The sequence below is a fragment of the Salvelinus fontinalis genome, chromosome 1 (genome assembly GCF_029448725.1).
Source record: "Salvelinus fontinalis isolate EN_2023a chromosome 1, ASM2944872v1, whole genome shotgun sequence".
NCBI classification, from domain to species: Eukaryota; Metazoa; Chordata; class Actinopteri; order Salmoniformes; family Salmonidae; genus Salvelinus; species Salvelinus fontinalis.
Window position 1 is genome coordinate 1,144,552 of NC_074665.1, and position 14,997 is coordinate 1,159,548.

A 14,997-nucleotide genomic window follows, 5' to 3' on the forward strand; every position below is an offset into this window, starting at 1 on the left:
TTAGGGAGAGGAGGTGTCCTTGTATTTTGGGTTAGGGAGAGGAGAGGAGAGGAGAGATCATTGTATTTTGGGTTAGGGAGAGGAGATGTCCTTGTGTATTGGGTTAGGGAGAGGAGAGGTCCTTGTAGATTGGGTTAGGGAGAGGAGGTGTCCTTGTGTATTGGGTTAGGGACAGGAGAGGTCCTTGTAGATTGGGTTAGGGAGAGGAGGTGTCCTTGTGTATTGGGTTAGGGAGAGGAGATGTCCTTGTGTATTGGGTTAGGGAGAGGAGAGGTCCCTGTGTATTGGGTTAGGGAGAGGAGAGGAGAGGTCCTTGTGTATTGGGTTAGGGAGAGGAGAGGTCCTTGTGTATTGGGTTATGGAGAGGAGATGTCCTTGTGTATTGGGTTAGGGAGAGGAGAGGTCCTTGTATATTGGGTTAGGGAGAGGAGAGATTCTTGTGTATTGGGTTAGGGAGAGGAGAGGTCCTTGTGTATTGGGTTAGGGAGAGGAGAGGTCCTTGTGTATTGGGTTAGGGAGAGGAGAGGTCCTTGTGTATTGGGTTAGGGAGAGGCGAGGTCCTTGTGTATTGGGTTAGGGAGAGGAGAGGTCCTTGTGTATTGGGTTAGGGAGAGGAGATGTCCTTGTGTATTGGGTTAGGGAGAGGAGAGGTCCTTGTGTATTGGGTTAGGGAGAGGAAAGGTCCTTGTGTATTGGGTTAGGGAGAGGCGAGGTCCTTGTGTATTGGGTTAGGGAGAGGAGAGGTCCTTGTGTATTGGGTTAGGGAGAGGTGAGGTTCTTGTGTATTGGGTTAGGGAGAGGAGAGGTCCTTGTGTATTGGGTTAGGGAGAGGAGAGGTCCTTGTGTATTGGGTTAGGGAGAGGAGAGGTCCTTGTATTTTGGGTTAGGGAGGGTTTTTCTTTTAATTTGTTTTCTGTAGCTTTATATAATAAAACCAAAATGACTTAATTCAAGTAATCGATATAGTTAAACCCAATTTACTTAATGTAATCTGTATAATAATTTAACTGTCTTAATGGTTATATATTGTTGATTGGAGTTTGTTATAGATGCATGCTAACATTAAAGAATATATTGATTGAGCCTGTTTCCTGCTTGCTGTGTGTCCCAGACCAGCGGGTGGCGTCTTTCTGCACCATGACAGACATGCAGAGGGCCGAGGCACTCCACATCTCACAGGAACTGACCAGACGCGTTGCTGCAGCTGAGGGGGCCGCCCTGGAGGCAGGGTGAGAACCCCATCACTAGTAGTACCATACCGTACTATACTATATTACACCATACCATACTATACTATACTACACCGTACCATACTATACTATACTACACCATACCATACCATACTATACTATACCACACCATACTATACTATAACACACCATACCATACTATACTACACCATACTATACTACACCATACCATACTATACTATATTACACCATACCATACTATACTATACTACACCGTACCATACTATACTATACTACACCATACTATACTATACTATACCACACCATACTATACTACACCATACTATACTACACCACGCCGTACTGTACCACACCATACTATACTACACCATACCATACTATACTATATTACACCATACTATACTATACTACACTATACCACACCATACTATACTACACCACACCATACTATACTACACCATACCATACTATACTATACTACACCATACCATACCATAATATACTATACTACACCATACCATACTATAATATACTATACTACACCATACCATACCATAATATACTATACTACACCATACCATACCATAATATACTATACTACACCATACCATACTATACTATAACGCACCATAGCAAACTATACTACACCATACTATACTATAACACACCATACTATACTATACCACACCATACTATGCTATACTACTCCATACGGTACTACACCATACCATACTATACTACACCACACTATACTACACCATACCACGCTATACTACACCACACTATACTACACCATACCATGCTATACTACACCGTACCACACTATACTACACCATACCACACCATACTATACTATACTACACAATACCATACCATACTACACCATTCTATACTACCTACACCATACCATACCACACCATACTATACTATACTACACCGTACCACACTATACTACACAATACCATACTATACTATACTACACCCCACCGTACTATACCACATCACACTATACTACACCATACTGTATCACTAGTACTATACCATACAATACTATACTATACTACACCCCACCATACTATACTATACTATACCATACTATACTGTAACACACCCTAATATACTATAACACACCATACTATACTACACCATACCATACTATACTATAACACACCATACTATACTACACCATACCAAAATATACTACACCATACCATACTATACTATAACACACCATACTATACTATACTACACCATACCATACTATACTATAACACACCATACTATACTACACCATACCATAATATACTACACCATACCATACTATACTATAACACACCATACTATACTATGCTACACCATACCATACTATACTATAACACACCATGCCATACCGTACCATAATATACTATACCACACCATACTATACCACACCATACAATACTACACCACGTCATGCTACACCATACAATACTACACTGTACCATACCATAATATACTATACCACACCATACACTACTACACCACGCCATACTACACCACACAATACCACACTATACTATACCATACTATACTACGACATGTCATACTATACTATACCATACCATACTATACTGCACCATATCATACCACACCATACTATACTACACCACACTATACTATACCATACTATACTACACCGTGCTATACTACACCATACTATGCTACACCATATCATACCATACCATACTATACTACACCATACTATGCTACACCATATCATACCATACCATACTATACTACACCATACTATACTACACCATACTATACGACACCATACTATACTACACCATACTATGTCATACCGCACCATACTACACCATACTATGTCATAGTAAACTATACTATACCATACCACATCATACTACACCATACTATGCCATGATATGCCATAGTAAACCATACATACTATACCATACTATACCACACCATGCCATAGTAAACCATATCATACTATACTATACCGTACAACGCCATACTATACTACACCATACCATACCACACCATATCATACCACACCATACTATACTACACCATACTATACTACACCATACTATACTACACCATACTATACTACACCATACTATACTACGCCATACTATACTACACCATACTATACTGCACCATACTATACTACGTCATACTATACAACACCATATCATACCACACCATACTATACTACGCCATACTATACTACACCATACTATACTACACCATACTATACTACACCATACTATACCACACCATACTATACTACACCATACTATACTACACCATTCCATACTACACCATACTATACTACGCCATACTATACTACACCATATCATACCACACCATACTATACTACACCATACTATACTACACCATATCATACCACACCATACTATACTACACCCTACCATACTATGCTACACCATACTATACTACACCATACCATACTACACTATACTACACCATACTATACTACACCATACTATACTACACCATACTATACTATGCCATACTATACCACACCATACTATACTACACCATACTATACCACACCATACTATACTACACCGTGCTATACTACACAGTACTATACTGCGCCATACTATACTGCACCATACCAAACTACTCCTCAAAATACTATAATGCATACTATACAATACTATACCATACCATACTATACTTGCCCGTGTCATAGTAAACTATACTACACCATACCACATCATACTACACCATACTATGCCATGATATGCCATAGTAAACCATACATACTATACCACACCATGCCATAGTAAACCATACCATACTATACTATACCGTACTACACCATGCCATGCTATGCCATACTACACCATGCCATACTATACCATACTACACCATATTATACTACACCGTACAATACTACACCATACTATACTGCATCATACAATACTACGCCATGGTACTATACTAAACCATACTATACTATACCATACCATACTATATTATACTGGACCATACTATACCATACTGTGCTATACTGTACTAAACCATACTGTGCCACACCATACCATACTATACCATACTGAACCATGCTATACCATACCATGCCATGCCATACTATACCGTACCATGCCATACTATACCATACCATGCCATACTATACCGTACCATGCCATACTATACCATACCCTCAATGCCATACCATACAACACCATACCATACTATTCCATACTATACCACACTATACTACACCATGCCATACTATACCATTCTATACTATGCCATACTATACCATGATATGCCATGCTATACTACGCCATAGTATGCCATGCCATACTATACCATACTATACTACACCATACCATTCAATGCCATACTATACCATACTATACTCTACCATACCATACTATATGACACCATACTATGATATACCATACCATGCTATACTATACCATACCATACCATACCATAATACACCATACCATAATATGCCATACCATTCCATAATATACTATACCATACTATACTCTACCATACCATACTATACGACACCATACTATGATATACCATAACATGCTATACTATACTATACTATACCATACCATACTATAATACACCATACCATAATATGCCATACCATTCCATAATATACAATACCATACTATACTATACTATACCATACTATATTATAATATGCCATACCATGCCATACTATACCATAATATACTATACCGTACTATACATGCTATACCATACTGTACTATACCATACAATACCATACCATACTGTGCCATACCATACCACACCATATCATACTATACCACATCAAATCACACAGCACTATACTATACTATTCAATACTATACTATACCATACTACAGCACATCATAATATACCATACTATACCGCATCAAATCATGCGATGCCATACCACACTATGCCATACTGCACCATACTATACTATAACATTCCACACTATACCATACTATAATATACAATACCATACTATACCATACCATTCTATACCATACCATACTTTAATATACCATTCCATACTAAACTATACTGTGCATACCATACTATACCACACCACACCATACTATACCACATCACTACACTATACCACATCATACCATACTATACCACATCACTACACTATACCACATCATACCATACTATACCACACCACACCACACCATACTATACCACATCACTACACTATACCACATCATACCATACTATACCACACCACATCACACCATACTATACCACATCACTACACTATACCACATCACACTATACTATACCACACCACACCACACCATACTATACCACATCACTACACTATACCACATCACACCATACTATACCACATCACTACACTATACCAGATCACACTATACTATACCACATCACTACACTATACCACATCACACTATACTATACCATACTATACCACACCACACCACACTATACCACATCACACTACACTATACCATAGTATACTATATTATACCACATCACACTACACTATCCCATACTATACTATATTATACCACATCACACAATACTATACCATATAGACGTAAATTACACCCGAGGGGTGCGCCCTAAAGGCAAGGTAGGAGCTGGCACATCACCACCTCAAACAACCTAATCATCATGAATGCAAATACCTTATAGGCTAGTATGTGTCTTTTATAACCAATATAAAATCTCTCTGTATGTCCAGGAACAGCTCTCCCTCCACTCTGACTGGTAAAGTCAACCAACTGGAGGTGATCCTGACTCAACTCCAGTATGACCTCAGAAAGGTACTTCTTACTCCCTTATTAACCCTGGGAAGAATACAGGAAACCCGTTTACACTGCAGCTGCCTGACGATAGAAGCGAATGTCCCGTGTTTAAGTTGGTTAGAAAAAAGTCACGTAGCTAGTCTTATAAGCCAAGAACAATAGGGTGTGTTTGTCATTTTACAGCTATTTGTGAACTCATACTTGTTTCCAAGTGAGTGATAAGAGACCGTTAACCTCCATCTGAAATGGCATCCATTTCAGACAAAACCCAAATGTTGAGTGTTGATCTCCTCCTCAGGAGCAGGAGGACAAGGTGTTGCTGCAGGTTGAGGTTAGGGTTTGGGTCAGGGTTAGGGGTCAGGGTTAGAGGTCAGTGTTAATATGATATGTTCTCTATCTCTACCAGGAGAAGGAGGACAAGGTGTTGCTGCAGGTAGAGGTCAGGGTTAGAGGTCAGGGTTAGAGGTCAGGGTTAGGGGTCAGGGTTAGAGGTCAGGGTTAGAGGTCAGGGTTAGGGGTCAGGGTTAGAGGTCAGGGTTAGAGGTCAGGGTCAGGGGTCAGGGTTAGAGGTCAGGGTTAATGTGATATGTTCTCTCTCTCTACCAGGAGCAGGAGGACAAGGTGTTGCTGCGGGTAGAGGTTAGGGTTTGGGTCAGGGTTAGAGGTCAGGGTTAGGGGTCAGGGTTAGAGGTCAGGGTTAGAGGTCAGGGTTAATATGATATGTTCTCTCTCTACCAGGAGAAGGAGGACAAGGTGTTGCTGCAGGTAGAGGTGCAGCACCTGAGACAAGACAACATGAGACTACAGGAGGAGAGTCAGACATCAGCCGCTCAACTCAGGAAGTTTACTGAATGGTTCTTCCACACTATCGACAAGAAGCCCTGAAACTGGAGGGCTAATGCCCCTGGGAACAAGGACACGTTACTACCCCAGGGGGCAACAGAACCCTGACCACTACTGCCATACTACTGCACTGAGAGATACCTACTGCCCAAGGAGCAATGGAACCCTCTACTGCCCTTGGGGGGCAACTAGACTTCTCGAATGCCACATGGACAGACAATTTCTACAAGCTCATGCTCAAGGCCCCAGGGATAAAACATAACTATTCAAGGAAACCCTGTGCTGTGTGGGGGAGTCTGTTCTGGGGAACCCCTCTTTCTCTGTCCTGGGGAACCCCTCTTTCTCTGTCCCCTGGGGAACCCCTCTTTCTCTGTCCCCTGGGGAACCCCTCTTTCTCTGTCCCCTGGGGAACCCCTCTTTCTCTGTCCCCTGGGGAACCCCTCTTTCTCTGTCCCCTGGGGAACCCCTCTGTCCTGGGGAACGCCTCTTTCTCTGTCCCCTGGGGAACCCCTCTTTCTCTGTACCCTGGGGAACCCCTCTGTTCTGGGGAACCTTTCATGAGGATTCAACTTAATATCTGCTATCTGCACCAGGAATCAACAGGACCTGCTATCTGCACCAACCATGTGGCAGACCTGGACTGTAAAGGCACAGTGGGATAAAAATAACAAATAAATAATGAATGTAGCTCAACTGACCTGAGAAGTATTTTTTACTGTCTGTTTCCTCAACGTTCCTAAAGCCACAAACACTTAGAAGCCAACCTGACGTTAGATCCAAACACTTAGAAGCCAACCTGACGTTTGATCCAAACACTTAGAAGCCAACCTGATGTTTGATCCAAACACTTAGAAGCCAACCTGACGTTAGATCCAAACACTTAGAAGCCAACCTGATGTTTGATCCAAACACTTAGAAGCCAACCTGATGTTTGATCCAAACACTTAGAAGCCAACCTGACGTTAGATCCAAACACTTAGAAGCCAACCTGACATTAGATCCAAACACTTAGAAGCCAACCAGACGTTTGATCCAAACACTTAGAAGCCAACCTGATGTTTGATCCAAACACTTAGAAGCCAACCTGACGTTAGATCCAAACACTTAGAAGCCAACCTGATGTTTGATCCAAACACTTAGAAGCCAACCTGATGTTTGATCCAAACACTTAGAAGCCATCCTGACGTTAGATCCAAACACTTAGAAGCCAACCTGACGTTTGATCCAAACACTTAGAAGCCAACCTGACGTTTATTCCAAAAACTTAGAAGCCAACCTGACGTTAGATCCAAACACTTAGAAGCCAACCTGATGTTTGATCCAAGCACTTAGAAGCCAACCTGACGTTTGATCCAAACACTTAGAAGCCAACCTGACGTTAGATCCAAACACTTGGAAGCCAACCTGACATTTGATCCAAACACTTAGAAGCCAACCTGACGTTAGATCCAAACACTTAGAAGCCAACCTGACGTTAGATCCAAACACTTAGAAGCCAACCTGACGTTTGATCCAAACACTTAGAAGCCAACCTGACGTTTGATCCAAGCACTTAGAAGCCAACCTGACGTTTGATCCAAGCACTTAGAAGCCAACCTGACGTTTGATCCAAACACTTAGAAGCCAACCTGACGTTTGATCCAAGCACTTAGAAGCCAACCTGACGTTTGATCCAAGCACTTAGAAGCCAACCTGACGCTTGATCCAAACACTTAGAAGCCAACCTGACGTTTGATCCAAACACTTAGAAGCCAACCTGATGTTTGATCCAAGCACTTAGAAGCCAACCTGACGTTTGATCCAAACACTTAGAAGCCAACCTGATGTTTGATCCAAACACTTAGAAGCCAACCTGATGTTTGATCCAAACACTTAGAAGCCAACCTGATGTTTGATCCAAACACTTAGAAGCCAACCTGACGTTTGATCCAAACACTTAGAAGCCAACCTGACGTTAGATCCAAACACTTAGAAGCCAACCTGACGTTTGATCCAAACACTTAGAAGCCAACCTGATGTTTGATCCAAACACTGATTTTAAATACTTTTGTTTAATCTTTCTGTTCTTCCCTGTTGTAATATAGAATCGCAAAGGGGCGGTTGATTAAAAGGTGCTCCCAAAGGGGTGGTAGGGTTGATTAGGCTCCTCCTCTCACGTGTTGTAGCTGTCGAATGAAAACCTCTTATCTCCACAACAGAACATTTTCAGGAAATGGGGAAAAACTGCCATATTTTACTATACCATTTTACCGAAACCTACATAGTTTTAAAAAACGAATATTTGTTCTTGTCCTAGAGTCATGAAGTGTTCCGAGTACATTGCGGGGAGTTAGTGCTTTCAATTTCTGTAAACAAATAAATACTAAATGGTCAAATTACAAAAAATTGAGTTACAAGGTTTTCATTCGACAGCATTTGTAAAACCTATCTCTCACTTGTCTGTAGATATTCCGCTGTCACCACGTCTTAGCAATAACAAAGTAGTTGTTATTATAAAAGTGTGTTTTTAAAAGTTAGCAGCACAAACGTAAGCAGCTCCTGAGGGGAGAACGACGGTTCTATTTGACATGTATCGATATCCTACAAGAGACTGTGGGTCTATATAGGTGTAGAATAGTATGGGTCCTTTCTCGTTGCTTTCGTTGTTACTACTCTTGCCTTGTCCATGGATCGCTCAGCTGATACACAAACCTGGACTGCATACCACAAGGCACACTATTCCCTACATAGTGCACTACTTTGGTCAAGATTTGGTCAAAAGTAGTGCACTATACTTTAGGAATAGGGTGCCATTTGTGAAGCAAACCCTAATGCGTTATAATCACAGTAGCAATCTGGGCCCATAGGGCTCTGGTCTATAGTAGTGCACTATGTAGGGAATAGGGTGCCATAGGGCTCTGGTTTAAAGTAGTGCACTATATAGGGTGCCATGTAGGATATAGCCAATCACACTCACAATGTCAAAATGTCTCTCTCTGTACATACGCTCCTCTACTGAAGTGTCTTGTTGTATTTCATATTTATAGAAACTGATTTCACCTGAAGTTGTTTGTTTGATTAATTAAGCATCATATCATATTCCTCGTTCAGCACTAGGTTGGGAAAAAACTATGTTTATGTTGTAAAGTATGTGTGAAGCTTCATTTACAGGGCAGAAATATATTAAAATATACAACTGATTATTCTTGTTGACTGTGTCCCAGAGCTCTGGTCTAAAGTAGTGCACTACATAGGGTGCCATTTGGGGACTCATGTTTGTTTTGTTTTGGAGATGATTCCAACATTTGGATGCTGCTAGATAATCCGTCTGTTGGTTTGTTGCTTTTACAGGATAATAATGTCTTTCTACGTTTAACTGTTTCAGCTCACATCAGATGTGATAGGTTGCTTTGGTTTTCTAAATAAATGTAGTATGAAAATAATGAATGACTTTTATTATGGTGCTTTAACTCACAAAACAGTGACCACAACATGTACCAGACATCTATTGGCAGTGGTAGTAGTGGTAGTAGTATGTTACTATAGTATACCCTACTCTATTGGCAGTGGTAGTAGTGTTACTATAGTATACCATATATATACATCGCTATATACAGGGAGTACCAGGTAATACCATGGCTATATACAGGGAGTACCAGGTAATAACATGGTTATATACAGGGAGTACCAGGTAATACCATGGCTATATACAGGGAGTACCAGGTAATAACATGGCTATATACAGGGAGTACCAGGTAATACCATGGCTATATACAGGGAGTACCAGGTAATAACATGGCTATATACAGGGAGTACCTGGTATTAACATGGCTATATACAGGGAGTACCAGGTAATAACATGGCTATATACAGGGAGTACCAGGTAATACCATGGATATATACAGGGAGTACCAGGTAAAAACATGGCTATATACAGGGAGTACCAGGTAATAACATGGCTATATACAGGAAGTACCAGGTAATAACATGGCTATATACAGGAAGTACCAGGTAATAACATGGTTATATACAGGAAGTACCAGGTGATAACGTGGCTATATACAGGAAGTACCAGGTAATAACATGGCTATATACAGGGATTACCAGGTAATAACATGGCTATATACAGGGAGTACCAGGTAATAACATGACTATATACAGGGAGTACCAGGTAATAACATGGCTATATACAGGGAGTACCAGGTAATAACATGGCTATATACAGGGAGTACCAGGTAATAACATGGCTATATACAGGGAGTACCGGGTACCAATCATAGCTATATACAGGGAGTACCAGGTACCAATCATAGCTGTATACAGGAAGTACCAGGTACCAATCATAGCTGTATACAGGAAGTACCAGGTACCAATCATAGCTGTATACAGGAAGTACCAGGTACCAATCATAGCTGTATACAGGAAGTACCGGGTACCAATCATAGCTGTATACAGGAAGTACCAGGTACCAATCATAGCTGTATACAGGAAGTACCGGGTAACAATCATAGCTGTATACAGGAAGTACCAGGTACCAATCATAGCTGTATACAGGAAGTACCAGCTACCAATCATAGCTGTATACAGGAAGTACCATGTACCAATCATAGCTGTATACAGGGAGTACCAGGTACCAATCATAGCTGTATACAGGAAGTACCAGGTACCAATCATAGCTGTATACAGGAAGTACCAGGTACCAATCATAGCTGTATACAGGAAGTACCAGGTACCAATCATAGCTGTATACAGGGAGTACCAGGTACCAATCATAGCTGTATACAGGAAGTACCAGGTACCAATCATAGCTGTATACAGGGAGTACCAGGTACCAATCATAGCTGTATACAGGAAGTACCAGGTACCAATCATAGCTGTATACAGGAAGTACCAGGTACCAATCATAGCTGTATACAGGAAGTACCAGGTACCAATCATAGCTGTATACAGGAAGTACCAGGTACCAATCATAGCTGTATACAGGGAGTACCAGGTACCAATCATAGCTGTATACAGGAAGTACCAGGTACCAATCATAGCTGTATACAGGAAGTACCAGGTACCAATCATAGCTGTATACAGGAAGTACCACGTACCAATCATAGCTGTATACAGGGAGTACCAGGTACCAATCATAGCTGTATACAGGAAGTACCAGGTACCAATCATAGCTGTATACAGGAAGTATCAGGTACCAATCATAGCTGTATACAGGAAGTACCAGGTACCAATCATAGCTGTATACAGGAAGTACCAGGTACCAATCATAGCTGTATACAGGAAGTATCAGGTACCAATCATAGCTGTATACAGGAAGTACCAGGTACCAATCATAGCTGTATACAGGAAGTACCAGGTACCAATCATAGCTGTATACAGGATGTACCTGTATGTGGTGACATGCATTCTATGTTTTCTCATGCATTCTATGTTTTCTCATGTGTAGTGTAGTGTAGTGTAGTGTAGTGTAGTGTAGTGTAGTGTAGTGTAGTGTAGTATAGTGTAGTGTAGGGTAGTGTAGTGTAGTGTAGTGAGCAGTGGGCTGTGAGCCAGAGTGTCAGTATAGCAGATGGACTCTCGTGCTCACAAGGGAAAGGAGCAACTGTTTTCTTGTTTCCAACAGTGGTGTTTGGGAGAGAGGGGCATGCTGGGTACTGCATCGGTGGACAGTGAGAGGCTGTTAGGCAGTGGTGGGGGGAAAAAAATCCCAATTGTAAAGATACCTTAAAACCTCTTAGATATAAATTCCCAGTTGATGGACCTGCCTGGTTCTGGTTCCGACCGACATATTTGATTGTAAATCGATTTGTGGACAACGTAGATCAAAAATGTCTTAAATTGAGCGATAGCGTAGTTCCCAGGGACACAGTAGTATATTTCATGACATAGGATGTGAAATCTGAATCCACCTGAAGCTGGGATGTCCCGCCTACCATTTTATTCGTTCTCCCGACTGTCCATCAACTCATAGCTGGACCCTCACACATCCCTGTGTTACATATCAGCAGAGGAGAAAGACGTTTCATCACTGTAGCACACTCTCATGTCGATGTATTTTCATCTAAAATTATTCCTAGCTTTTAAACGGAAAACACTTTCTGTTTTTCATAGACGAGATTAATATGATATGAAAGGCGAGTTCGTAACGAGTTCAGGAAGCTCGGAGAGACATTCACAGTGATATGGGGCTTTGATCGAGACCTTCAGGAAGTAGAAGAAACAACATACAAACATGTATTTTACACTCATGAGGAAGGTTAAATCTTATACTTGGTCGTTTTATAATTAGAATATATTATATTTATAAAGCATATTAGTCATTTCAAGCCTTATTCATCCAGTTTAGTTGAATAGAAAATACATTACATTAAAGTTAGATTGTAAATCATTGGCCACTTTAATAAATGGAACACTAGTCACTTTAATAATGTTTACATATCATGCATTACTCATCTCATATGTGTATACTGTATTCTATACTACTGTATCTTAGTCTATGCTGCTCTGACATTGCTTATCCATATATTTATATAATCTTAAATCCATTCCTTTACTTATACTTGTGTGTAATAAATATTTGTTTGTGAAATTGTTAGATATTACTTGTTAGATATTGCTGCATTGTCGGAACTAGAAGCGCAAGCATTTCGCTACACTCGCATTAACATCTGCTAACCATGTGTATGTGACAAATACAATTAGTTTTGATTCAATTTGATGTACTGCTTGGATTCTTTACTTATGATAGAAATAGATTGAAACAATTTTATGTAATTAATTTCATTATTCTTTTTGATAAATTCCATATTCACAAATGTAAATTTATAAACAAAACACCACATTTTCTTACGTTACAAAAAGAAACAGAACTATATATTTAAGACAATTAAAATACTCTGCCAACAAAAAAAGTTGTTAGAATTATAAAATACAAGGACTTTACGGGGCATTTAACATATTTACCAACGTCTTCGTTTTTTCCTCAACTTGTTTCATTCGCCCTTTTCAACCCAGACGCTTCAACCCGGACGCTTCAACCCAGAGGCTTCAACCCAGACGCTTCAACCGGACGCTTCAACCCGGACGCTTCAACCCGGACGCTTCAACCCGGACGCTTCAACCCGGATGATACCAACAACCAGGTTGCCAGGCAACGAAGAGCTCAACTCATACAACTACTGTGTTCATTTCCAGTGTGTGAGAGTGATCTAATTGTTGTCCAGTACATGCTGGGATTGTATGTTCGTATATCCCCCAAGACTACAGACACGGGCCTTGAGAGGCTACAGTATACCGAACGATAACACGCAGCCGGGTCGGTGCGTAGCCTGGGCCCGACCCCCCTGCGGTTCTCTCTTACATTCAGCAAGACACCACAGCTGTGCGAGGGGCTGGTGGGGGAGTCTGTGGCCATGGAGGGAGCATCTACGTCCCCGGCGGTTCTCTCTCACATTCAGCAAGACACCACAGCTGTGCGAGGGGCTGGTGGGGGAGTCTGTGGCCATGGAGGGAGCATCTACGTCCCCGGCGGTTCTCTCTCACATTCAGCAAGACACCACAGCTGTGCGAGGGGCTGGTGGGGGAGTCTGTGGCCATGGAGGGAGCATCTACGACCCCGGCGGCTCTCTCTCACATTCAGCAAGAGACCACAGCTGTGCGAGGAGCTGGTGGGGGAGTCTGTGGCCATGGAGGGAGCATCTACGTCCCCGGCGGTTCTCTCTCACATTCAGCAAGAGACCACAGCTGTGCGAGGGGCTGGTGGGGGAGTCTGTGGCCATGGAGGGAGCATCTACGTCCCCGGCGGAGCCTTGGACTGTCAGCAGTGAAACGTCATGTGAATCTGCTGGGGGTTCGCCTGCTATAAAACGTATAATCCGCTAACATCTTTGTTGTTGTCACGGGGACCGATGGAATCCTTTATTTGTGGGGAAATAAATTGACCTGGAAAGGATTGATGTTCTTCATGAAGAAATAAAACATTTGACCAAGAATAAGGATTCGGTGAGACTATCAGCATCTTTAAATGCTTCCTATCAGAACATCCAAGAGGATTATAATAGGACCTCCCTGGATCAATCTCCACCACTGCACCCCTCTACCCCTCTCATAATATCTGTCCCTCTGTCCCTCTGTCCTCCATAAATCGTGGCATTGAACGTTTC

At 41.4% G+C, this 14,997-nt stretch overlaps 1 protein-coding gene across 2 annotated transcripts in view; it reads left to right on the forward strand.

Moving 5' to 3' along the window:
- LOC129862810 (signal-induced proliferation-associated 1-like protein 2) overlaps nucleotides 1–10,278 on the forward strand; it is a 145,508-nt gene extending 135,230 nt beyond the window's left edge. For both annotated transcript variants that reach the window (XM_055934856.1, XM_055934936.1), the window contains 3 exons: nucleotides 1,112–1,229; nucleotides 5,950–6,031; nucleotides 6,752–10,278. In XM_055934856.1, the coding sequence (XP_055790831.1) occupies nucleotides 1,112–1,229; nucleotides 5,950–6,031; nucleotides 6,752–6,898 (347 nt within the window). In that variant the 3' untranslated portion in view covers nucleotides 6,899–10,278. The remainder of the gene's footprint in view (nucleotides 1–1,111; nucleotides 1,230–5,949; nucleotides 6,032–6,751) is intronic.
- Nucleotides 10,279–14,997: the final 4,719 nt, after the last annotated feature.